The sequence below is a fragment of the Arachis stenosperma genome, chromosome 2 (genome assembly GCF_014773155.1).
Source record: "Arachis stenosperma cultivar V10309 chromosome 2, arast.V10309.gnm1.PFL2, whole genome shotgun sequence".
Lineage (NCBI taxonomy): Eukaryota > Viridiplantae > Streptophyta > Magnoliopsida > Fabales > Fabaceae > Arachis > Arachis stenosperma.
Window position 1 is genome coordinate 62,972,167 of NC_080378.1, and position 27,186 is coordinate 62,999,352.

At 38.8% G+C, this 27,186-nt stretch overlaps 1 protein-coding gene and 1 non-coding gene across 2 annotated transcripts; one reads left to right on the forward strand and one right to left on the reverse strand.

The window, feature by feature from the left end:
* Positions 1-1,941: 1,941 nt before the first annotated feature.
* Positions 1,942-2,340, forward strand: LOC130962936 (uncharacterized). Its single transcript, XM_057889093.1, has one exon. The coding sequence runs from the start codon at positions 1,942-1,944 to the stop codon at positions 2,338-2,340; it is 399 nt and encodes a 132-aa protein (XP_057745076.1).
* Positions 2,341-6,381: 4,041 nt separating this feature from the next.
* Positions 6,382-6,485, reverse strand: LOC130964473 (small nucleolar RNA R71). Its single transcript, XR_009080566.1, has one exon. It is a non-coding gene; the product is annotated as a small nucleolar RNA R71 (small nucleolar RNA).
* Between the last annotated feature and the right edge of the window lie 20,701 nt (positions 6,486-27,186).

Sequence of the window (27,186 nt, forward strand, 5' to 3'; positions counted from 1 at the left end):
TCCATATAGCTCCTGAAGATCAGGAAAAGACTACTTTTACATGTCTTTTTGGAACTTATGCTTATAAAAGAATGCCCTGTGGCTTATGCAATGCACCAGCTACTTTCCAAAGGTGTATGATGAGTCTTTTCTCTGATCTCAATGAGACCTGTATGGAAGTTTTTTATGGATGACTTTAGCATTTATGGTGATTCATTTAACCTTTGCTTGGATAGTTTATCTAAAGTATTGGACAGGTGTGTTAGTTCAAACCTTGTTTTAAATTTTGAAAAGTGTCATTTTATGGTAAAACAAGGTATTATTCTAGGATATGTTATTTCTAATACTGGTATCTCTGTAGACCCAGCAAAGGTGGATGTTATTTCTAGTTTACCATACCCCTCCTCTATGAGGGAGGTCCGTTCATTCGTTGGCCATGCAGGTTTTTACAGGAGATTCATTAAGGACTTTAGTAAGGTAGTACTACCCTTATCCAGACTACTGCAGAAAGACATTGAGTTCGAGTTCAGTGAGGATTGCAAACAAGAGTTTGATAAGCTAAAGACCACCTTGACTCGAGCTCCGATTGTGAGGGGACCAGACTGGAGCCAACCATTTGAAATCATGTGTGACGCCTCCAATCATGCAGTAGGAGTAGCACTGGCTCAACATGAAGGTAACGATCCTTTTGTAATTGCTTATGCATCTAAGACTTTAGATGCTGCTCAATCTAATTACACTACTACTGAAAAAGAGCTTCTAGCTATTATTTTTGGTCTGGGTAAATTCCGAGCCTATTTACTTGGTACTAAGGTAGTAGTGTACTCAGACCATGCAGCTCTAAAATATTTATTAGCTAAAAAGGAGTCTAAACTAAGGCTAATACGTTGGATGCTACTGCTGCAAGAATTTGATCTGGAAATTAAAGATAGGAGTGGTAACCAAAATTTAGTGGCTGACCACTTGAGTCACCTTGAGCACATTAAAGATGAATCCATTCCTATCAATGATAATTTCCCATTTGATAGCTTACAGGCAGTATCTGATATAGTTCCTTGGTATGCACCTGTAGCTAATTATCTAGTTAGCCATACTTTTCCTCCCGATTTTACTAAGCATCAGAGAGACAAGCTGAAAAACGAGTCCAAATACTATGTATGGGATGACCCATATCTATGGATGTGTGGTGCTGACCAGGTAATTAGACGGTGTGTACCTCAATCAGAATTCCAGTCTATTTTAGAGGCTTGCCACTCATCTGAGAGTGGAGAGCATTTTGGCCCTCAACGAACTGCTAGAAAAGTTTTAGACTGTGGATTCTGGTGGCCTACTCTTTTTAAAGATGCTGCTGACCTTTGTAAATTTTGTCCTCCATGCCAAAGATTTGGTAATATATCCCAGAGGGATGAAATGCCTCAACAAATAATGCTTTTCTGTGAAATTTTTTATGTTTGGGGCATTGACTTCATGGGTCCATTTCCAAATTCTAATGGCCACCTTTATATACTGTTAGCTGTAGATTATGTTTTTAAATGGGTGGAAGCAAATCCTACCCGTACTGATGATGCTAACAATATTGTTTCCTTTGTTAGAAACCATATTATTTGTCGCTTTGGATCACCACGAGCAATTGTGAGCGATCAAGGCACTCACTTTTGTAACAGGAGACTAACAGGTTTACTAAAGAGGCATGTGATAATTCATAAAGTATCAACAGCCTATCACCCCCAGACTAATGGGCAAGCAGAGGTGTCTAACAGAGAGATAAAGTGTATACTGCAAAAGATTGTCAAGCCTCATAGAAAGGACTGGAGCACCAGGCTCCAAGATGCGCTTTGGGCATATCGGACAGCATATAAGACACCGATTAGGATGAGTCCTTTCTGCTTGGTTTATGGAAAGGCCTGTCATCTCCCAGTTGAGTTGGAACACAAAGCCTTCTGGGCGGTAAAGGAATGCAACATGGACTATGAAAGAGCTAGAGCTGAACAGAAGTTGCAAATGCAAGAATTAGAGAGTCTTCGCCTAGAAGCTTATGAAAACTCCAGGCTGTATAAAGAGAAAGTGAAGGCTGTGCATGACAAGAATATCAAGAGAAGAGAATTCCAACCTGGGGACTTAGTCCTACTTTATAACTCCAGAATGTGGCTCATGCCAGGCAAGCTGAGATCCAGATGGGATGGTCCCTATCGAGTAGAGAGGGTGGAACCATACGGAGTCTTTCACTTGAGCCATCCTTCAAGCTCTGAACTTATCAAAGTCAATGGACATCGCTTGAAGTTATTCCATGGTGAAAAGATGGCGAAAAACCAGGAACTGGAGATCTTCCTCTTGGAAGATCCACCCACAGCAGAAGACTGAGCTAGTGGAGCGTCCAACTTAAGGACGTTAAAGCAAAGTGCTGGGTGGGAGACAACCCACCATGGTATGATCGTTCCTTCCCCTCTCCTTACTTTCCTTCGTCAATAACTCTTCTCAGTACTAATGCCTATATTTTACATCTCATCCGCATATTGCATATTGCATCTATAAAAAAAAAGAGGGTTAAGGCATGCGACGCGCCAGCATCATTGATGCGCTCGCGTCACAGTGCCTTCGCAACATTGAAGAAAAGAAACAGAGAGTTACTGATGAGCGGATAATTTATACGCTTTTTGGCATTATTTTTAGGTAGTTTTTAGTAAGTTCAAGCTACTTTTAGGGATGTTTTCATTAGTTTTTATGTTAAATTCATATTTCTGGACTTTACTATGAGTTTGTGTGTTTTTCTGTGATTTCAGGTAAATTCTGGCTGAAATTGAGGGACTTGAGCAAAACTCTGAAAGAAGGCAGACAAAAGGACTGCTGATGCTGTTGGAATCTGACCTCCCTGCACTCGAAATGGATTTTCTGGAGCTACAGAACTCCAAATGCCGCGCTCTCAACGGCGTTGAAAATTAGACAGCCAGAGCTTTCCAGCAATATATAATAGTCCATACTTTATTCGGAATTTGACGACGTAACTTGGCGTTGAACCCCAAGTACATGCTGCTGTCTGGAGTTAAACGCCAGAAACACGTCATGATCCGGAGTTGAACGCCCAAAACACGTCATAACTTGGAGTTCAACTCCAATAAAAGCCTCAGCTCGTGGATAGATCAAGCTCAGCCCAAACATACACCAAGTGGGCCCCGGAAGTGGATTTATGCATCAATTACTTACTCATGTAAACCCTAGGAGCTAGTTTATTATAAATAGAACTTTTTACTATCATAATATCATCCTGGATTGTATTTTGAATCCTGTGATCACGTTTTGGGGGCTGGCCATTCGGCCATGCCTGAACCTTTCACTTATGTATTTTCAACGGTGGAGTTTCTGCACACCATAGATTAAGGGTGTGGAGCTCTGCTGTACCTCAAGTTTCAATACTATTACTATTACTTTTTATTCAATTCTCTTTTATTCTTATTCCAAGATATATGTTGCACTTCAACTTGATGAATGTGATGATCCGTGACACTCATCATCATTCTCACCTATGAACGCGCGTGATTGACAACCACTTCCGTTCTACTCTAGGCAAGGCGCATATCTCTTAGATTCCCCAACAGAATCTTCGTGGTATAAGCTAGATAGATGGCGGCATTCATGGGGATCCGGAAAGTCTAACCTTGTCTGTGGTATTCCGAGTAGGATTCCGGAATTGAATGACTGTGACGAGCTTCAAACTCCTGAAGGCTGGGCGTGATGACAAACGCAAAAGAATCAATGGATTCTATTCCAACCTGATTGAGAACCGACAGATGATTAGCCGTGCTGTGACAGAGCATTTGGAACGTTTTCATTGAGAGGATGGGATGTAGCCATCAGCAAGGGTGATGCCTCCAGACGATTAGCCGTGCAGTGACAGCGCATAGGACCATTTTCCCGAGAGGATTGAAAGTAGCCATTGATGATGGTGATGCCCTACATACAGCTTGCCATGGAAAGGAGTAAGAAGGATTGAAGGAAGAGCGAGTAGTGAAGTAGAGTTTCAAGAGGAGCACAGCATCTCCATACACCTATTTGAAACTCCCACTATTAATTTACATAAGTATTTCTATCCCTTTTATTTTCCTTTTATTATTAATTTTTGAAACCCAAAACCATTTAATTTGCCTAACTGAGATTTACAAGGTGACCATAGCTTGCTTCATACCAACAATCTCTGTGGGATCGACCCTTACTCACGTAAGGTATTACTTGGATGACCCAGTACACTTGCTGGTTAAGTTGAACGGAGTTGTGTCCACACATAGTTGAAAAAGCAATGAATTTTACAAAATACAATAACAAAGGAATCACAATTTCGTCCACCAAGTTTTTGGCGCCGTTGCCGGGGATTGTTCGAGTTTGGACAACTGACGGTTCATCTTGTTGCTCAGATTAGGTAATTTTCTTTTCAAAAACTTTTTCAAAATTTTTCTTTTCTTTTTCGTTTTTACAAACTTTATTTTCGAAAAAATTAATAAAAATTCAAAAAATTAATAAAATCATAAAAACCAAAATTATTTTGTGTTTCTTGTTTGGGTCTTGAGTCAATTTTTAAGTTTGGTGTCAATTGCATGCTTTAAAAATTTTTCTTGCATTTTTCGAAAATTCCATGCATTCATAGTGTTCTTCATGATCTTCAAGTTGTTCTTGATAAGTCTTCTTGTTTGATCTTGATGTTTTCTTGTTTTGTGTTGTTTGTTGTTTTTCTTATGCATTTTTTGTTTGTTAGTATCCATGCATAAAAAATTTCTAAGTTTGGTGTCTTGCATGTTTTCTTTGCATCAAAAATTTTTCAAAATTATGTTCTTGATGTTCATCATGATCTTCAAAGTGTTTTTGGTGTTCATCTTGACATTCATAGTGTTCTTACATGCATCTTGTGTTTTGATCCAAAATTTTTATGTTTTGGGTCATATTTGTGTTTTTCTCTCTCATCTTTAAAAATTCAAAAATCAAAAATATATCTTTTCCTTTTTTCTCTCCAAATTTTCGAAATTTTGGGTTGACTTGGTCAAAAATTTTCAAAATTAGTTGTTTCTTACAAGTCAAGTCAAATTTTCAATTTTAAAAATCTTATCTTTTTAAAATCTTTTTCAAAAATTATATCCTTTTCATTTTTTTCTATTTTTCGAAAATTTCAAAAATCTTTTTCAAAATAATTTCAAATTTTTTTTTTCTTATCTTTATATCAAATTTTCGAAAATTAGCTAACAATTAATGTGATTGATTCAAAAATTTGAAGTTTGTTACTTTCTTGTTAAGAAAGGTTCAATCTTTAAATTCTAGAATCTTATCTTGTAGTTTCTTGTCAGTTAAGTCATTTTAAAAATTAAATCTTTTTCAAAATATCTTTTTCTTAAAATTTTTTATCTTATCCTTCTCAAAATTTTATCTTTTTCAAAATTTGATTTCAAAATATCTTATCTAACTTCTTATCTTCTTATCTTTTTAAAATTTAATTTCAAATCTTTTTCAATCAACTAACTAACTTTGTGTTTGTTTCTTATCTTTTTCAAAACCACCTAACTACTTTTCCCTCTCTAATTTTCGAAAATATCTCACCATTTTTAAAAATTCTTTTTAATTAACTAAGTGTTTCATGTTTTAATTTTAATATCTTTTAATTTTCGAAAATACTAACCCCTTTTTCAAAATTATTTTCAAAATTCTCCCTCTCTTTTCTTATTCTATTTAATTATTTAATTACTAACACTTCTCTTCACCTCTCTCCATCTAAATATCCGAATCCATTCTTCTACATTCTTCTCCCCTTTCTTTTTCTACTAACACAAAGGAATCTCTATACTGTGACATAGAGGATTCCCCTTCTTTTCTTGTTTTCTTCTCTTTTATATGAGCAGGAACAGGGAAAAAGGCACTCTTGTTGAAATTGATCCAGAACCTGAAAGGACTCTGAAAAGAAAACTAAGAGAAACTAAATTACGACAATCCAGAAACAACCTTTCAGAAATTTTCGAACAAGAGAAGGAGATGGCAGCCGAAAATAATAATAATGCAAGGAGAATGCTTGGTGACTTCACAAAGCCAACGTCCAAATTTGATGGAAGAAGCATCTCCATTCCTGCCATTAGAGCCAACAACTTTGAGCTGAAACCTCAACTAGTTTCCTTAATGCAACAAAACTGCAAGTTTTATGGACTTCCATCTGAAGATCCTTATCAGTTTTTAACTGAGTTCTTGCAGATCTGTGAGACTGTAAAGACGAATGGAGTTGATCCTGAAGTCTACAGACTCATGCTTTTCCCTTTTGCTGTAAGAGACGGAGCTAGAATATGGTTGGATTCACAACCCAAGGATAGCTTGGACTCCTGGGATAAGCTGGTTACTGCCTTCTTGGATAAATTCTTTCTTCCTCAAAAGTTGAGCAAGCTGAGAGTAGATGTTCAAACCTTCAAACAAAAAGATGGTGAATCCCTCTATGAAGCTTGGGAAAGATACAAGCAACTGACCAAAAGATGTCCATCTGACATGTTTTCAGAATGGACCATATTAGATATATTCTATTATGGTCTATCTGAATTTTCAAAAATGTCATTGGACCATTCTGCAGGTGGATCTATTCACCTAAAGAAAATGCCTGAAGAGGCTCAAGAACTCATTGATATGGTTGCAAACAACCAATTCATGTACACTTCTGAGAGGAATTTCGTGAATAATGGGATACCTCAGAAGAAAGAAGTTCTTGAAATTGATGCTCTGAATGCCATATTGGCTCAGAACAAAGTGTTAACTCAACAGGTCAACATGATCTCTCAAAATCTGAATGGATGGCAACATGCATCCAACAGTACTAAAGAGGCAGCTCCTGAAGGAGAACCCTGCCATGGCAGAGGTTAATTACATGGGTGAACCTTATGGAAACACCTATAACTCATCATGGAGAAATCATCCAAATTTCTCATGGAAGGATCAACAAAAGCCTCAACAAGGCTTTAACAATGGTGGACGCAATAGGCTGAGCAATGGCAAGCCTTTTCCATTATCTTCTCAGCAACAGACAGAGAATTCTGAACAAAGCATTTCTCATTTAGCTAACCTAGTCTCTGATCTGTCAAAGGCCACATTCAGTTTCATGAGTGAAACAAGATCCTCCATTAGAAATCTGGAGGCACAAGTGGGCCAGCTGAGTAAGAAAGTCATTGAAACTCCTCCCAGTATTCTCCCAAGCAATACAAAAGAGAATCCAAAGGGAGAGTGCAAGGCCATTGATATAATCAATATGGCCGAATGCACAAGGGAGGAGGAGAACGAAAATCCTAGTGAGAAAGACCTTCTGGGACGTCTCTCAAGCAAGAAGGAGTTTCCTATTAAGGATCCAAGGGAATCTGAGGCTCATATAGAGACCATAGAGATTCCATTAAATCTCCTTCTGCCATTCATGAGCTCTGAAGACTATTCTTCCTCTGAAGAGGATGAAGATGTAACTGGAGAGTAAGTTGCTCAATATTTAGGAGCTATCATGAAGCTGAATTCCAAGTTGTTTGGCAATGAGACTTGGGAAAGTGAAACTCCCTTGCTCATTGGTGAACTAGACACCTGGATTCAGAAAATTTTACCTCAAAAGAGACAAGATCTTGGCAAGTTCTTAATACCTTGTACCATAGGCACCATGACCTTTGAAAAAGCTCTATGTGATCTGGGGTCAGGGATAAATCTTATGCCACTCTCTGTAATGGAGAAGCTGGGGATCATTGAGGTACAACCTGCCTTGTTCTCATTACAATTGGTAGACAAGTCATTGAGACAAGCTTATGGAATAGTAGAGGACGTGTTAGTACAGGTTGAAGGCCTTTACATCCCTGCTGATTTCATAATCTTAGACACTAGGAAGGAAGAGGATGATTGCATCATCCTTGGAAGACCTTTCCTAGCCACAGCAGGAGCTGTGATAGATGTCAACAGAGGTGAATTAGTCCTTCAATTGAATGGGGACTACCTTGTGTTTAAGGCACATGGCCATCCCTCTGTGATAAAAGAGAGTAAGCATGAAGAGCTTCTCTCAGTTCAGAGTCAAGAAAAGCCCCCACAGTCAAACTCTAAATTTGGTGTTGGGAGGCCACAACCAAACTCTAAGTTTGGTGTTAAGACCCCATATCCAAACTCTAAGTTTGGTGTTGGCACTATACAACATTGACCTGATCACCTTGTGGCTCCATGAGAGCCACTGTCAAGCTATTGACATTAAAGAAGCGCTTGTTGGGAGGTAACCCAATTTTATTTATCTAATTTTTATTTTATTCTATTTTATTGTTATTTTGTGTTTTATTAGGTACATGATCATGAGGAGTCACGAAAAAAATCATAAAAATTAAAAACAGAATCAAAAACAGCAGAAGAAAAAAAAATTCGCACCCTGGAAGAAGCACAGGCTGGCGTTCAACGCCAGTAAGATGCATCTGGCCGGCGTTCAACGCCAGAACAGAGCATCATTCTGGCGCTGAACGCCAGAAACAAGCAACATTCTGGCGCTGAACGCCAGGAATGTGCCTAGAGAAGAAAAGCTGGCGCTGAACGCCAGTAACAAGCATGAAACTGGCGTTCAACGCCAGAAACATGCTTTACATGGGCGTTGAACGCCCAGAATGTGCACCACACGGCGTTTAAATGCCAGAATGGTGTGCAAAGGCAATTTACATGCCTATTTGGTGCAAGGATGGAATTCCTTGACACCTCAGGATCTGTGGACCCCACAGGATCCCCATCTAACATATTCCCACTTTACCTCCTAATCCTATTTTACTCTTCCCATGTCACACTTCCCAACAACTTCAATCTCTGAATCTCTCTTCCCAATAAACACTCCTTCCCAAAACCCTTCACCAATCACCTCAATCTCTCTTCCCAATTACCCCCTTCACCACTCACATCCATCCACTCTTCCCCATAAACCCCACCTACCTTCAAAATTCAAAAATATTTTCCCACCCAATCCCACCCTATATGGCCGAAACTTCACTCTCCCCTCTCCCTATATATACCCTTCCATTCTATTTCATTTTCACACAACACAACCCCCTCTTCCATACCTTGACCGAACCTACACTTCCTCTTCTCATCCATATTCTCTTCTTCTTCTTCTTCTCTTCTTTCTTCTATTGCTCGAGGGCGAGCAATATTTTAAGTTTAGTGTGGTAAAAGCATAAGCTTTTTGTTTTTCCATTACCATCAATGGCACCTAAGGCCGGAGAATCCTCTAGAAAAGGAAAAGGGAAGACAAAAGCTTCCACCTCCGAGTCATGGGAGATGGAAAGATTCATCTCCAAGAGCCATCAAGACCACTTCTATGATGTTGTGGCAAAGAAGAAGGTGATCGCTGAGGTCCCTTTCAAGCTCAAGAAAAATGAGTATCCGGAGATCCGACATGAAATCCGAAGAAGAGGTTGGGAAGTCCTAACCAACCCCATGCAACAAGTCGGAATCTTAATGGTTCAAGAGTTCTATGCCAATGCATGGATCACTAGGAACCATGATCAAAGTATGAACCCGAGTCCAAAGAATTATCTCACAATGGTTCAGGGGAAATACTTAGATTTTAGTCCGAAAAATGTGAGGTTGGCATTCCACTTGCCCATGATGCAAGGAGATGAACGCCCCTACACTAGAAGGGTCAACTTTAATCAAAGGTTGGACCAAGTCCTTACGGACATATGTGTGGAAGGAGCTCAATGGAAGAGAGACTCCAAAGGCAAGCCAGTTCAACTAAGAAGACTGGACCTCAAGCCTATGGCTAGAGGATGGTTGGAGTTCATTCAACGCTCCATCATTCCCACTAGCATCATGATTGGAGAGGAAGTAGAAGTTCATGAAGTCATCTCCAATGAAATCTACAAAATAGCTGACAAGCCCTCCAACACGACAAGGCTAGCTTTTCCTCACCTTATTTGCCATCTATGTTACTCAGCTGGAGTTATCATAGAAGGAGACATCTCCATTGAAGAGGATAAGCCCATCACCAAGAAGAGGATGGAGCAAGCAAGAGAGACCCTCCACGGTTCTCAAGAGATGCATGAGGAAGCTCATCATAAAGAAATCCTTGAGATGCCTCAAGGGATGCACTTTCCTCCCAACAACTATTGGGAACAACTCAACACTTCCTTAGAAGATTTGAGCCACAAGTTTGAACAATTAAGGGTGGAACATCATGAGCACTCCATCATTCTCCAAGAAATAAGAGAAGATCAAAGAGCAATGAGGGAGAAGCAACAAAGGCAAGGAAGGGACATAGAAGAGCTTAAGGACATTGTTGGTCCTTCAAGAAGAAGACGCCACTAAGGTGGATTCATTCCTTGTCCTTATTTCTTTCTGTTTTTCGATTTCTATGTTATGTTTATCTATGTTTTGTGTCTCTACTTCATGATCATTAGTATGTAGTAACCATGTCTTAAAGCCATGAATAAAATCCATTAATCCTTCACCTCTCTTAAATGAAATATGTTTTAATTCAAAAGAATAAGAAGTACATGAATTTCGAATTTATCCTTGAATTTGATTTAATTATATTGATGTGGTGACAATACTTTTTATTTTCTGAATGAATGCTTAAACAGTGCATATTTTTGATCTTGTTGTTTATGAATGTTAAAATTGTTGGCTCTTGAAAGAATGATGAACAAAGAGAAATGTTATTGATGATCTAAAAAATCATGAAATTGATTCTTGAAGCAAGAAAAAGCAGTGAAAAAGAAAGCTTGCGAAAAAAAAAGTGGCGGAAAAAAAAAGAAAAAGAAAAAGCAAGCAGAAAAAGCCAATAGCCCTTAAAACCAAAAGGCAAGGGTAAAAAGGATCCAAGGCTTTGAGCATCAATGGATAGGAGGGCCCAAGGAAATAAAATCCAGGCCTAAGCGGCTAAACCAAGCTGTCCCTAACCATGTGCTTGTGTCATGCAGGTCCAAGTGAAAAGCTTGAGACTGAGTTGTTAAAGTCGTGATCCAAAGCAAAAGAGTGTGCTTAAGAGCTCTGGACACCACTAACTGGGGACTCTAGCAAAGCTGAGTCACAATCTGAAAAGGTTCACCCAGTTATGTGTCTATGGCATTTATGTATCCGGTGGTAATACTGGAAAACAAAATGCTTAGGGCCACAGCCAAGACTCATAAGTAGCTGTGTTCAAGAATCAACATGCTTAACTAGGAAAGTCAATAACACTATCCAAAATTCTAAGTTCCTAGAGAAGCCAATCATTCTGAACTTCAAGGGAAAAAGTGAGATGCCAAAACTGTTTAGAAGCAAAAAGCTACAAGTCCCGCTCATCTAATTAGAATTAATATTCATTGATATTTTGGAATTCATAGTATATTCTCTTCTTTTTATCCTGATTGATTTTCAGTTGCTTGGGGACAAGCAACAATTTAAGTTTGGTGTTGTGATGAGCGGATAATTTATACGCTTTTTGGCATTGTTTTTAGGTAGTTTTTAGTAAGTTCAAGCTACTTTTAGGGATGTTTTCATTAGTTTTTATGTTAAATTCACATTTCTGGACTTTACTATTAGCTTGTGTGTTTTTCTGTGATTTCAGGTAAATTCTGTCTGAAATTGAGGGACTTGAGTAAAACTCTGAAAGAAGGCTGACAAAAGGACTGCTGATGCTGTTGGAATCTGACCTCCCTGCACTCGAAATGGATTTTCTGGAGCTACAGAACTCCAAATGGCGCGCTCTCAATGGCGTTGGAAATTAGACATCCAGAGCTTTCCAGCAATATATAATAGTTCATACTTTATTCGGAATTTGACGACGTAACTTGGCTTTGAACGCCAAGTACATGCTGCTGTCTGGAGTTAAACGCCAGAAACACGTCATGATCCGGAGTTGAACGCCCAAAACACGTCATAACTTGGAGTTCAACTCCAATAAAAGCCTCAGCTCGTGGATAGATCAAGCTCAGCCCAAACATACACCAAGTGGGCCCCGGAAGTGGATTTATGCATCAATTACTTACTCATGTAAACCCTAGGAGCTAGTTTATTATAAATAGAACTTTTTACTATCATAATATCATCCTGGATTGTATTTTGAATCCTGTGATCACGTTTTAGGGGCTGGCCATTTGGCCATGCCTGAACCTTTCACTTGTGTATTTTCAACGGTGGAGTTTCTGCACACCATAGATTAAGGGTGTGGAGCTCTGCTGTACCTCAAGTTTCAATACAATTACTATTACTTTTTATTCAATTCTCTTTTATTCTTATTCCAAGATATACGTTGCACTTCAACTTGATGAATGTGATGATCCGTGACACTCATCATCATTCTCACCTATGAACGCGTGTGATTGACAACCACTTCCGTTCTACTCTAGGCCGGGCGCATATCTCTTAGATTCCCCAACAGAATCTTCGTGGTACAAGCTAGATAGATGGCGGCATTCATGGGGATCTGGAAAGTCTAACCTTGTCTGTGGTATTCCGAGTAGGATTCCGGAATTGAATGACTGTGACGAGCTTCAAACTCCTGAAGCCTGGGTGTGATGACAAACGCAAAAGAATCAATGGATTCTATTCCAACCTGATTGAGAACCGACAGATGATTAGCCGTGCTGTGACATAGCATTTGGAACGTTTTCACTGAGAGGATGGGATGTAGCCATCAGCAAGGGTGATGCCTCCAGACGATTAGCCGTGCAGTGACAGCGCATAGGACCATTTTCCCGAGAGGATTGAAAGTAGCCATTGATGATGGTGATGCCCTACATACAGCTTGCCATGGAAAGGAGTAAGAAGGATTGAAGGAAGAGTGAGTAGTGAAGTAGAGTTTCAAGAGGAGCACAGCATCTCCATACACCTATCTGAAACTCCCACTATTAATTTACATAAGTATTTCTATCCCTTTTATTTTCCTTTTATTATTAATTTTCGAAACCCAAAACCATTTAATCTGCCTAACTGAGATTTACAAGGTGACCATAGCTTGCTTCATACCAACAATCTCTGTGGGATCGACCCTTACTCACGTAAGGTATTACTTGGATGACCCAGTACACTTGCTGGTTAAGTTGAACGGAGTTGTGTCCACACATAGTTGAAAAAGCAATAAATTTTACAAAATACAATAACAAAGGAATCACAATTTCGTCCACCAGTTACATAGGAGTGTGGCTGGAGGCATGCCCCTGACACCATTTGACCCACGCGACCGCGTGGATGACGCAATCGCGTCATTTGTAAAATGGCCTCCCCACACGTCTGTGTCAACCACGCGAATGCGTGGCTCTGCAATTCGACGTAAAAGGGTATATGGCAGTGAGTTGCGCTGGAGCTGGGCTGAACCTGTGCTAGCCGCACAAGCCCTGCCGCATGAACGCATGCCTCACGCGTCCGCGCCGTTTTCTTAATTTGGCCATCCACGCAATCACGTCAACCACGTGACCGCGTCACCCAAAAATTTGGCAAAACATTTTTCACACAGAGAGTTGTGCGAGCACAAAGTTGCCCTCGCGCCACTAGCACAAATCATGTCACGCCTCTGTGTGACCGACGCGTCCGCGTCATTTCCTTCAAGGGCCCTCCGCGCGACCGCGTGCCCCACGCGTCCACGTCGCTTGCGCCGCCCAACTCATTTAAATCTGCCAGATTATCTTATCTTTTCTTACCCCAATCCTATTTTTCCCCCTTCTTCTTTCTCCCTTCTTCCTCCCTTCTACTCCCTCTTTCTCACCACCATTATCAAGGTTTTTCTTCTCTTCTTCCCTCCCTACTTTTTCATTCTTCTTCTTATTTTCATGTTTTCTTTTTCTTCCTCTTCTACTTTCCATATCCATGTTTTCTTTTTCTTTCTTTGTTTTCCCTATTGGTGTTGGAGATTTATTTGGGTCATTATTTTTATATGTTGCTTGTGGATTGTTTAGGACTTGTTTAACAGTTATATATTATTTTTATAGGGTTACTTGCATGTTCAAGTTAATATTTTCCATACCTTATTTAACATGCATGCTATGTGTTTGTGAAAATGCCCATATGGCATTGTGCACTATTTTTAGGTTTCTTTTAATCTACTACTCTAAATGCTTGCTTTTCACAAAACCCTTTTTCTATTTTATTAATTTTTATATAATTGTTATTACAAGCATATTGTTTGTTTGAAAGACATGGTAATCTAACTTGGACATTGAATGCTTGATCTATGCTACTCATGCCCTTGCCGGCATGCCAATAAACACATTGCATTTAACTGTCATCACATGCACTTGCTATATTTCCGTTGTTGATTTGTCACATGTAGTCATGACCATGTGTTCACATCATTATCCCTTCCTGTGCATTGATTGCCACCTTTCCCATTCTTTTCCTTGCTATAACCCTTGAAATATTCATGTCTGTACTTGTTCCCTTTCAGGATGGCCACCAAGAAAGGCAAGGAGAAAACTACTCCCAAAATCCACAACAAGGAGAGGAACAAAAAGAGCATTAGTGGCAGAGCCATCTTCAACTGCAGTTAAGCATTCAACAAAAAGAATTAAAAGGATTATAAAGGTCGATGAAAAGGAGAAACCATTCCCAGTAAAGGACACTGCACGATTTTCCAATCACTTCTGTGAGTAGATGTTCCCCATTCTGGCAGCTCAGAATTACAACAACGAACACCTTCTTATCCTTCTGTCTCGTATTGCCAAATTTGTTGAGCCGTGACTTGCACAAAGACACTGGGGATTCCTACAGAGACAGCCACGGCAGGTTAATCTTTCTTGGGTAGTTGAGTTCTACTCCAATTTCCACCTGCCGATCCTACAGTCCGTTTATGTCCGTCAGAAGCAAGTCCCCATTACAGAAGAGGCCATTCAGCGAGCCTTAGATCTTCCCCCTACTCCAGAAGGACTAGACGCATTTCAAGAAGCCGCCCTCAAGCACCAGGCGTACACATTTGACTGGGATGCTGTTCTCAGAGTTATCGCACAACCTGGCAGCAGATGGATTTTTGGATACCATTGTTCCCGTCCTAAGGGAATATCGGCTTCTGCACTCACCTTGGAAGCTCACGTATGGGCACAGATTATGTCCCATTACGTCTTTTCGAGCACTCATGAGTCCTTCTTCACTACAGATATGGTCGTTCTACTATGGTGCATCCTCACATACCAGCCTCTAAATCTACCAAGACACATCCGAAATGCTATGGGACACGTGAAAATTACGGGCAACCTACCTTTCCTCGCCTTGGTCTCAGATCTTGTCTCAGTAACTGGAGTCTCCTACAGAGCTGGGGACACCAAAGCCATACTTCCACGGGATGATCAATATGTCCCTAACGGGAGATATCTCAGGCCACCACCAGCCACTACCAGCCAGTCCGCAGAATGTGCTGCAGACATTCCACCTTCTACTAGTCAGCTGCTGCATCAAATACTAGAGGGGTTGGACTGGCAAGACGAGGAAGCGAAGCTACGAGAGCGCCGTAATCACCGCCGATTCAAATACCTCAAGGAGCTACTCACAGGTAACCACAGACCTGACGAGGACCCAGACACTCTGGACTCCACTTTCTTTACCAGCACAGGGAGCCATGACGGTCCCGACTGTGGAGATACTGCCACCAGCCCACCCTTGTTCCTGACAGATGGCACCGAGGACGGTGCAAAGCCTTAAGTGTGGGGAGGTCGGTCAGTACCTGACTTCCGGAGGTAATTCTTTCCCCTAACACCAACTTCTTTTTCTTTAGAATAGGATAGATTGCATAATAGTAGGTTAATTGCATGCATGTTCTACCTGATTGAGAAGATAATAAGTTCCTTTTAAGACCATATTTTTTTGAAAATTTCACTAATTTAAATCAAAACAATTATGTTAAATTTGTTTGAAGTTAAAATTGGAATAGGATTTTTGAGCTAAAAGAACACACAACCCGTGAAACTTTGAGCCTTAACACATGGTTACACTATTTAACCATAAACATTTATTTATTTATTTATTTTCTTGTGTCTTTACTTCTCTTTGATTGTAATCTAAATTTTGTTTTATCCTATATGTCCAATGTTAATGTGTTATATGCATGCATATGATTAAGGCCATTGCTTGTTTAGCTCACTTACCCCAAATAAGCCTACCCTTTTTATTACCTTTGTTAACCATTTTGAGCCGTTTTTAATCCCATTTGTTCTATATTTTACCATATTACTAGCCTTAAGCAGAAAAACAATTGAGAATCCCAATTGAATCTTTGGTTAGCTTGAGATAGAGTTTGTGTGTTAACTGAGTATGGGAAAAGTGTGGGAATAAAGAATAATAGGGGAATATGTCATGATAAAATAAAGGGAATTTGGGTACCTATTCATGTGAAACCATAAAAGAAAAATTACAAATCTATGTGCATTGATAAGCTTAAAAAAATCTTTATTTTAGTGAATAAGGGGACAAAATCACCCCAATGATAAGTCAGAGTTCAATAATCAATGCACATGTGATAAAATTAAAATAAAGGTTGATGCATGAGTATGGAATGTGAAAAGAAAATGTTGGATAGCTAAGTATGAATGTTGAAATTATATAGAGTATATGTATGTTAGGTGAGAGCTTAGGTTAATTAAAGATTCAATGTATAAGCTCACTTAGCCATATATAGACCCTCACCCTTACCTTAGCCCCATTACAACCATGAAAAGACCTCATGATGTTTGCATTGGCACTTTAAAATTATTGATTGGTTAGGTAAAAAACAAAATTTTTGAAAGCATGATTAAAGAAAGATAGAGTGATTACCCCATATACTAGAGAGGATTAGAGTGCACACACACCAACAGTAAGGGTTCAATGCTCGATCCTGTGTTCCCTGCTTTCACGAGCTATCTTCTTACAAATTTACCTGCTTTTACTGTATGATTTGAATTAGTGGAATCTGCCCCATATTTTGTCCTAGAGAACTTATCTATTTTTAATCATATAGACAAAATCATATAGTTGCATTCATATGTATATAGGTTGCATTGCATTGCATGAGTCTCACATGTCCTTATTCATTTAGATTTATCCTCTTCAACTAAGCATGAGGACATGCTAATGTTTAAGTGTGGGGAGGTTGATAAACCATTATTTTATGATATATATTGTGTTTAATTGAGTGGTTTTATCAAGTCTTCACCCACGTATTCATATAATTTGCATGCATTTACAATTCCTTCCTGAAAATGTTCCATGATTGAAAACTTACTTCCTAAAGACCTTTTAATTGTATATTTTTTATTATTTTCCTTCATACCATTCGATGCCGTGATCTGTGTGTTAAGTGTTTCAGGCTTCATAAGGCAGGAATGGTGTAAGGAATGGAGAGGAAGCTTGCGAAAATGGAAGGAACACAAAGAATTGAGGAGATGACCAACAAGAAGTGACGCGGGCGCATGGCTCACGCGACCGCGCGAAATGGAAGAAATCATAGTGATGCGCTCGCGTGTCTCACGCGACCGCGCAGATTGGAAGCTGCATGAACGACGCGAGTGCGTGGACAACGCGCACGCGTGGTACAAAAAACACTGAGTGACGTGAACGCGTGGACGACGCGGTCGCGTGACATGCGTGATTTGCAGAATTACAGAAGTCGCTGACATAGATTTTGGGCCGTACCCAGTTTTCGGCCCAGAAACACAGATTAGAGCCAGGGAACATGCAGAGACAAAGGCAACAATTCATTACGCATATTTTCTAGTTTTTAGATCTGATTTTACTCCTCTCCTAGGTTTCTCTTTTTGACATTCATAAATTAGGATTTGAAGATTTTTTACTTTGGCTTTTGAGAAGAGTCTACCTTCGGAACTAGTCATTATAGTTTGTAATTTACTTTTCATTTACTCTTCCATATTCTTAATTTGTCCAGAGTTGATATTGGATTATTTTCAGAGTTTATTAATACAAAACTATTTTTACTTTTAATTAATCTCTTTCATTATTATTTATTATATCTCTTTTTATTTTCCCCATTGATTTTGTGAAGTCTACATTTATAATGATGGAGTAGTTCCCCAAATTGAGTGGGAGTTGATTAAAAGGAGAATCTTGAGTTGGAATACTCAAGAGTTCAATTGTAATTGGTTCATTGTTGGTTGGTTTGTTAGCCACTAACTCTAATCCTTCCCAAGGGAGAGGATTAGGACTTGTGAATAGAAGTTGACTTTTAATTTGACTTTCCTTCATTCGTTGAGGGTTAACTAAATGGAAACAATGACTAATTATTAATTGATCTTGACAAAATTCCAACAAGGATAGAACTTCCAATTAATCTTCTCCCGGTCAAGATTTTATTTAAATCATAAATTCTCTAATTTAATTTTCTGTTTATCAAACTCAAAAACCCATTTGAAAAACCCCTGATTGATAAAATAGTACATTTTCCTGTAACTCGTTGGGAGACGACCTGGGACTTATACTCCCAGTATTTTATTTCTAAACTTTGTGACAACTCTTTTCTAAATTGATAAGTGGATTTTCGCCGGTTAAAAACTGTACTTGCAACGCCATTTTTCTAATTAATTCTTAATCTGCCAATTTTCGCTCACGTCAAGCAACTTTTTGCCGTTCAGGAAGTACCGTGGTTTGCAGACATTACTAACTATAAAGCTGTGAGATTCATACCCAAAGAGTATAGTAGGCAGCAAACAAAAAATTGGTTTCTGATGCAAAGTACTACTTGTGGGATGAACCATATCTCTTTAAAAGATGTGCAGACAGAATAATCCGTAGATGTATGCCTATGGAGAAGAGGCACAGAAGATCCTATGGCATTGCCGTGGATCACAATATGGAGGACATTTCAGAGGTGAGCAAACAACCACAAAGGTTCTCCAATGTGGCTTCTACTGGCCTACTCTCTATAGAGACTTTCGAGAGTTTGTACGTAACTGTGACAGTTGCCAGAGAGCTGGCAATCTGCCTCACGGTTATGTCACGCCTCAGCAAGGGATCTTAGAGATTGAGTTGTTTGATGTATGGGGTATTGACTTCACGGGGCCTTTCCTACCATCATATTCAAGCACTTATATTCTGGTGGCAGTAGACTATGTATCTAAATGGGTAGAGGCAATTGCAACACCCACTAATGATACTAAGACAGTGATGAAGTTCCTTCAGAAGCATATCTTCAGTAGGTTCTGTGTCCCTAGGGTACTGATCAGTGATGGAGGCACTCATTTCTGCAATAAACAGTTTAACTCTACTGTGATTCGATATGGAATTAACCACAAAGTGGCAACTCCATATCATCCACAGACACATGGGTAGGCTGAAGTCTCAAATAGAGAACTAAAACAAATCCAGGAATGGACTGTAAGTACCCAAAGAAGGGATTGGGCAAGAAGTCTGGATGATGCTCTATGGGCATATAGAACCGCATTCAAGACTCATATATGGACATCTCCATACCAGCTTGTGTATGGAAAAGCCTGTCATCTTCCAGTAGAACTGGAACACAAGGCCTACTGGGCAACCAGGTTCCTAAGCCTTGATGCTAAGGTAGCTAGAGAGAAAAGATTACTCCAGTTGAATGAGCTGGAGGAGTTCAGACTCAATGCTTTCGAAAATGCTAAAATTTACAAGGAGAAAGCAAAAAGGTGGCATGCCAGAAAGCTGTCATCTAGAGTCTTTGAGCCAAGACAGAAGGTTCTGCTGTTTAACTCTAGGCTCAGATTGTTCCCTGGAAAATTGAAATCCCGGTGGAAGGGACCATACATGATTACAAGTGTGTCACCATATGGATATGTAGAGCTTTAGGATATTGACTCTGACAAAAAGTTCATTGTTAATGGATAGAGAGTCAAACATTATCTGGAAGGCAATGTTGAGCAAGAATGCTCAAGACTGAGACTAGATTAAAGCTCAGTAAAGTCCATCTAAAGACAGTAAAGAAGCGCTTGCTGGGAGGCAACCCAACCATTAGCAAAGGTTTTGTTATTTAAATAATAATTATACGAGTTTAATATAATTTATTTTTAAGGTTTATGGTCAATTGCAGAGGTTTACAGAGTAATAGAAGAGTTCATAATAGAAAACAAAGAAGCCAAAGGAAAAGAAGCTTACTGGCGTTTAAACGCTAGTAAAGGTGGCAAACTGGGCGTTTAACGCCAGAGAAGGTATCATTCTGGGCGTTAAACGCCAGTATGAGCAGCATCCTGGCCGTTAAAAAAAAGCCCAATAACAAAGAAATTCTGGCATTTAACGCCAGCCAGGATACTTGGTTGGGCATTAAACGCCCAAATTGGCTGCCAGATGGGCGTTAAACGCCAAAATGGCTATCATTCTGGGCGTTTGATGCCAAAACAACAAAGAGGAGGTAATTTTGTTTCCAATTTGATTTTTTTTCAATTTTTCATGTTTTAATTCATAATTTTTTTTGCATAAAAAATATTTCAAATGTTCATCTTTCAATTTCTATTTTCAAAAAAACTAATAATCCTTTTAATTCTTGTCCTTATCTTTTTCCAAACTTACATATCTTTTCAAATTCTTTTCAAATCCTTTTAAGTTTTTTTACATTAACAAGTTTTTCAAAATTAATTACCTCATTCTTCTTCTACTCCCTTCTATCTTATTTTGCTCGAGGACGAGCAAAGCTTTTAAGTTTGGTATGGAAAAGTTCTGCTTTTTGCTTTCCATTACCACTTATGGCACCCAAAGTCGGAGAATCCTCTAGAAAGAGGAAAGGGAATGCAATTGCTTCCGCCTCCGAACCTTCGGAGATGGAGAAATTCATCACCAAAGCCCATCACTAAGAAAGAGGATGGAGCAAACTAGAGGACCTCAAGCACACCATTGGACCATCAAGAGGAAGAAGTAGCCGCCGTCACTAAGGTGGACCCGCTCCTTAATTTCCTTGCTTTCATTGTTATTTGTCTGTTTTTATGTTTATTTTCTGTCTAAGTCTTGTTTTTATTACATGATCATTAGTGTTTAGTGTCAATGTCTTAAAGCTATGAATTTTCCATGAATCTTTCACCTTTCTTAAATGAAAAATGTTTTCTAAAAAAGAAAAAGAAGTACATGAATTTTGAATTCTATCTTCAAAATAGTTTAATTATTTTGATATGGTGGAAATACTTTTTGTTTTCTGAATGAATGCCTGAACAGTGCATGTTTAAAATTGGAATTAAAAAAAGTTGACTCTTGAAAGAATAATGAAAAAGGATACATGTTATTGGTGATCTGAAAAATCATAAAACTAATTCTTAAAGTAAGAAAAAGCAGTGAAAAGCAAAAGCTTACGAAAAAAAAAGAAAAAAAGAAAGAAAAAGAAAAAGCAAGAGCAAAAAGCCAGTAACCCTTTAAACTAAAAGGCAAGGGTAAAATGGATCCAAGGCTTTGAGCATCAATGGATAGGAGGGCCCAAAGGAATAAAATCCTAGCCTAAGCGGCTAAATCAAGCTGTCCCTAATCATGTGCTTGTGTCATGAAGGTCCAAGTGAAAAGCTTGGGACTGAGTGGTTAAAGTCGTGATCCAAAGCAAAAGAGTGTGCTTAAGAACTCTGGGCACCTCTAACTGGGGACTCTAGCGAAGCTGAGTCACAATCTGAAAAGGTTCACCCAGTTATGTGTCCGTGGCATTTATTTATCCGATGGTAATACTGGAAAACAAAATGCTAAGGGTCACGGCCAAGACTCATAAAGTAGTTATGTTCAGGAATAAAAAAGAACTTAACTAAGAAAATCAATAACATTATCTGTATTTCTGAGTTCCTAAAGAGGCCAACAATTCTGAACTCCAATGGATAGAGAGATGCCAAAACTATTCAGAGGTAAAAAGCTACTAGTCCCGTTCATCTAATTAAAACTAATCTACATTGATATTTTTGAAACTTATTGTATTTATTCTTCTTTTTATCTTATTTTATTTTTGGTTCCTTGGGGACAAGCAACAATTTAAGTTTGGTGTTGTGATGAGCAGATAATTTATACGCTTTTTGGCATTGTTTTTAGGTAGTTTTTAGTATGTTTTAGTTACTTTTTTATTATATTTTTTATTAGTTTTTATGCAAAAATCAAATTTCTGGATTTTACTATGAGTTTGTGTGTTTTTCTGTAATTTTAGGTATTTTCTGGCTGAAATTGAGGGACCAGAGCAAAAATCTGTTTCAGAGGTTGAGAAAGGACTGCAGATGCTGTTGGATTTTGACCTCCCTGCACTCAAATGCGTTTTTCTGGAGCTACAGAAGTCTAATTGGCGCGTTTTCAATTGGGCTGGAAAGTAACATCTTGGGCTTTCCAGCAATATAGAATAGTTCATACTTTGCTCGAGATTTGATGGCCCAAACTGGCGTAAAACGCCAGCGAGAGACCCTTTTCTGGCGTAAAACGCCAGAACTGGCACCAAAACCGGAGTTGAACGCCCTAACTGGCACCCAAGCTGGCGTTTAACTCCAAGAATGGCCTATGCACATGAAAGCTTCAAAGCTCAGCCCAAACACTCACCAAGTGGGCCCCAGAAGTGGATTTCTGCACTATCTGCACTTAGCTACTCACTTTTTGTAAACCTAAGTTACGAGTTTAGTATAAAAACTACTTTTAGAGATTCATTTTAGGAGGACATTTTTTTACATCTCATATTGTATCTTCTACGGCATGATTCTCTAAACCCCATAGGTGGGGGTAAGGAGCTCTGCTGTGTTTCAATCGATTAATGCAATTACTATTGTTTTCTATTCAATCACGCTTGCTTCTGTTCTAAGATACTCACTCGTACTTCAATATAAAGAATGTGATGATCCGTGACACTCATCATCATTCTCAAATTTATGAACGCGTGCTTGACAACCACTTCTGTTTTATCCGAGCTCAACGTAGTCATTGGGTGACAGCTTCAGTGCGTATCTCTTGGGTTTCTAATCCACGAGTTTGACTTGCATCTCCTGACAACAGAGCATTCAAACTCGTGAGATCAGAACCTTTGCGGTAGAGGCTAGAACCAATTGGTAGCATTCCTGAGATCTGGAAAGTCTAAACCTTGTATGTGGTATTCCGAGTAAGATCTGGGACGGGATGACTGTGACGAGCTTCAAACTCACGAATGTTGGGTGCAGTGATAGTGTGCAAAAGGATAGAGAGATCCTATTCCGACACAAGTGAGAACCGACAAATGATTAGTCGTGTGATAGCTGTGCCTGGTATTTTCATCCGAGACGAGAGATCCGACAGTTGATTAGCCGTACAGAAACTGTACCTGGACCATTTTCACTGAGAGGACGGATGGTAGCCATTGACAACGGTGATCCACCAACATACAGCTTGCCATGGAAAGAAGCCATGCGTGTTTGGAGAAGAAGACAATAGGAAAGCAGAGATTCAGAAGATAGAGCATCTCTGAAACCTCAACTTGTTCTCCATTACTGAATAACAAGTATCATTCATTTCATGCTCTTTTACTTTTTACAAACAAAATCATTTTTATCACTAATATCCTGACTAAGAGTTACATGATAACCATAGCTTGCTTCAAGCCGGCAATCTCCGTGGGATCGACCCTTACTCGCGTAAGGAATTATTACTTGGACGATCTAGTGCACTTGCTGGTTAGTTGTGCGGAGTCGCAAAGGTGTGATTACAATTCGGTGCACCAAACACCAAGAACAAAACTCAAAGAATTCAAAGAAAATAATAACACACAAAGGAAACCAAACTTAAAAATTTTGAAAACCAAAGACACAATTTTTCAAAATTTGCATGAAAAACACCAAAAGACATCAAATTTAAAGAAATTGAAATCAAACACTAGAAAAACTACCAAGAACAGTTCGAATATCAAGAAAAAAAATGAAGAACAAGTTAAAAGAGATGAAAACTAAAGTGACCAAGGGACACCAAGCTTAAAACTTTTTTAAATCAAAGCATATAATTTTCAAAATTTTGAAAAGGAATAACACAAAGAGACACCAAGCTTAAGGATTGACACAAGACTCAAACAAACGACACTATTTTTTAAAAATTTTGGAAAAAGACTAAAGAAATTCAAAAATTCAACAAGAACAAGAACAAAGACTCAAGCAAAAGATAAAGATTAAATAAAAGAAAAAGGTTTTCGAAAAAGTTTTTTTTAAAAAGAAAATAAAAGACTCAGGTAAAATAAAACTAAACATGTAAAGAAAAGGAAATTTAGCTAATTTAAGCAACAAGATAATCCGTCAGTTGTCCAAACTCGAACATCTCTGGCAACGACGCCAAAAACTTGGTAGCACGAATTCCCACACTTCGCACTATTGAACCAACAAGTGCATTGGGTCATCCAAGTAATACCTGAGTGAGTCAGGGTTGATTCCACAAGGATTGTGATTTAAAGCAAGCTATGGTTATCTTGTAGATCTTAGTTAGGCAGATAGAAGAGTTGTTGGATTTCTTTAAATGCATAAAATTATAATAAGATGGAATTACAATGTTTGATTATAACTAGTGATAAGAAGATGGTCAAGGCTTGGAGATGCTTTGTTCTTCTAGATTAATTTCCGTCTTATTGTCTTCTTGAATTGTGAATGATTTCTTTTAAGGCAGGCTGTATGTGACCAATGCCGGTTGAGAGGTCATCAATGCTCCTCCACATCTGAACCCCAGGGTTAGTGCGAATCTATTCTGATTGAGGGTGAAGCTCCTGCAGTTCATTCTTTTTCATAATCCAACTCAAAACACCACAGACAAGGTTGAATCATCCAGATCAGAGGATGCTGCGCCTTTGGTTCTAGCCTCTACCACAAAGACTCTAATCTCCCCATACTTTGGCTGAACTGGTGTTTCGAGAAGTCCTCAACGAAGTCGTGGATTAGTCGTCTAAGAGATGTATAATCAAGCAAGTGGTCATCATTGTCCGATGAAAGACTCACTCTGAACCCATATAGAATGAGATAACCTTGTGCCGGTTCAACGCATTCATATTGATGAAGAATGAAGATACATCTTAGAATAGAGAATCAAACACGGATTGAAATAGAACAGTAGTATTTTTATTAATCCATAAAACTCACCAGAGCTCCTTCCCTCAACCTAGGAGGTTCAGAAACTCGTATTGATAGAAAATACAATGTGAAAAACAAAATATGACAGGTACTCCTTTAATGAGAGGTGTAAAAGTCTTTAAAACTAATGACTAAGGATTACATTAAGAAGGGTAAAACAGTCTTTTAGTGCTAAAATTCACTTCTGGGACCCACTTGGTGAGTGTTTAGGCTGAGCTTGATTGAGATCCACATGATAGGAGGCCTTTAGGGCATTGAACGCTGGCTAGGGGATCCTTTATGGGCGTTGGACATTGGTCTCTTCTCCTTTGGGCGTTGGACGCCAGAATAGGGCAGGAGGCTGGCGTTGAATGCCAGTTTTGGGCCTTCAATTCTGAAGCAAAGTATGAACTATTATATATTTCTGAAAAGCTCTGGATGTTAGCTTTCTATAACTATTAAGAACGCTCCATTTAGACTTTTGCAGCTCCAGAAAAGCTCTTTCGAATGCAAGGAGTTCACATCCAGAGAGCATCTACAATGCTTTCTCTGTCTCTGAATAAGACTTTTGCTCCAGCTCCTCAATTTCAGCCAGAAAATACCTGAAATTGCATAAAAACACACAAACTCAAAGTTGAATCCAAAAATGTGAATTTTTCACTAAAAACCTAAAAAAACATAATAAAACTTAAACAAAACATACTAAAAACTATTTGAAAATGATGCCAAAAAGCGTATAAAATATCCGCTCATCAGTGAGCTAGGGTTAGGTTTGGTCTTGGGTGAGATAAATGTGAGGAAAATTTTATTTTGAAGTAGGTGGGGGTTGGTGGGAGTTATGATAGTTTTGGAGAAGTAATATAGATGTGATTGGGCTAGGGTTTATAGGGAAGAGTGTTTGGAGAAGTGTGAATAAGAAGATGAAAGAAATAGGGTAGATAAAGATGCTGTGGGACCTAGGGCTGGGAAAAAAAATCCAAATCTTAGATTTTAAACTCAATCCAAACCAAACCATTTTTAAAAAACCAGTTTTAAATAAAAAAATCCAAACCAAATTGCATCAATTTTATGGTTTGATTTTTTAATCCAAACCATTTAACCAATTTGAATTCGGATCAGGATCCAAATCCAAATTAGGATCCGAAATTCAAAAAAACCCCAATTCGATGAACCACTGAACCAATTCACACTACATACGCACAAATCAACCGTGTCGTCTTCTCCTTCGACGCTTCTCCTTCGGCGCTTCTCCTTCAACCGTGTCGTCTTCCTCTTCTACCTTTAGCCTTTTTCTTTCTCATTTGCCGTCGTCATCCTTTGGTTTCACCATCTCCGTCTCGCCGACTTGCCATCACAGGTGTGGGATTTTCATTCGCCTCTGCTCGTGCTTCTTACCTCTGGGTCACAGAGTTAGTACCATTTGCCTCTGCTTGTGCTTCTTTTAGAGGAATTTCGGATTGTCATGTCTGATTTTGCAATTGATTGTATTGCAGATTTTGTTTCCACTAAACAAGAATAAGCAAAACAAGCAGTAGCCCTTGTTTCTCTTCTTTCCAGAGAGTTCCAACGCAGTTCTATCACGCCAGCACTGCCTGTAGCAGCTTCCTCCATCTGCCGCCGCTGTAACACCCCTGTCCCCTTTCTTTTTGCCCTGTTCTAGTTCTTTGCTTCCAAGTTTTTATCCATTTTCCTTTTTATCTTTATTAAGTTTGATTAATTTTGGGTAATTAGTTGATTTTTGTTAATTAGCTTAGTTAGATTAGTTGCTGTTAGTCAATTATAGGTGGTTAGGTTAGGATGTTTTTTTAGATTGTTAGGTTTTGATTGTTACTGAGCTAGTTTGCTGTTTATGATGGAATTGCTGTTTTGATGAGAAATTGGGCTGAGATGGTCTAAACATTATTTTGATGATTTTCATACTTAATTTGCATTGATTGTGATTGTGTTTTTATATTTAGGAACAAGATATGTTATTGTTATTCATTCATCTTATGTTTCCCATCCTATATTGTCTAATTAACATCATGCATTGGCAATTCCTCAGAGAGCTTCTTCTACTCAAATTTTATTTCAATTTCCAATTAATGGAATCAATAGTATTTACACTTGCTGCCCTGATCCAACAATTGAGAAATTGAAGTGGACAAGAATTGTATGTGGCAACACAAATCTAAAACCTTTTATTCGCAATTGTGCTATCATGTTAGCTTGAAAAGTTTGAATTTGCTTCAAGATTCTAATGCTCTTTGATCATTTTTTCTAGTGAAACTAATATAAGGAAGTATAATAA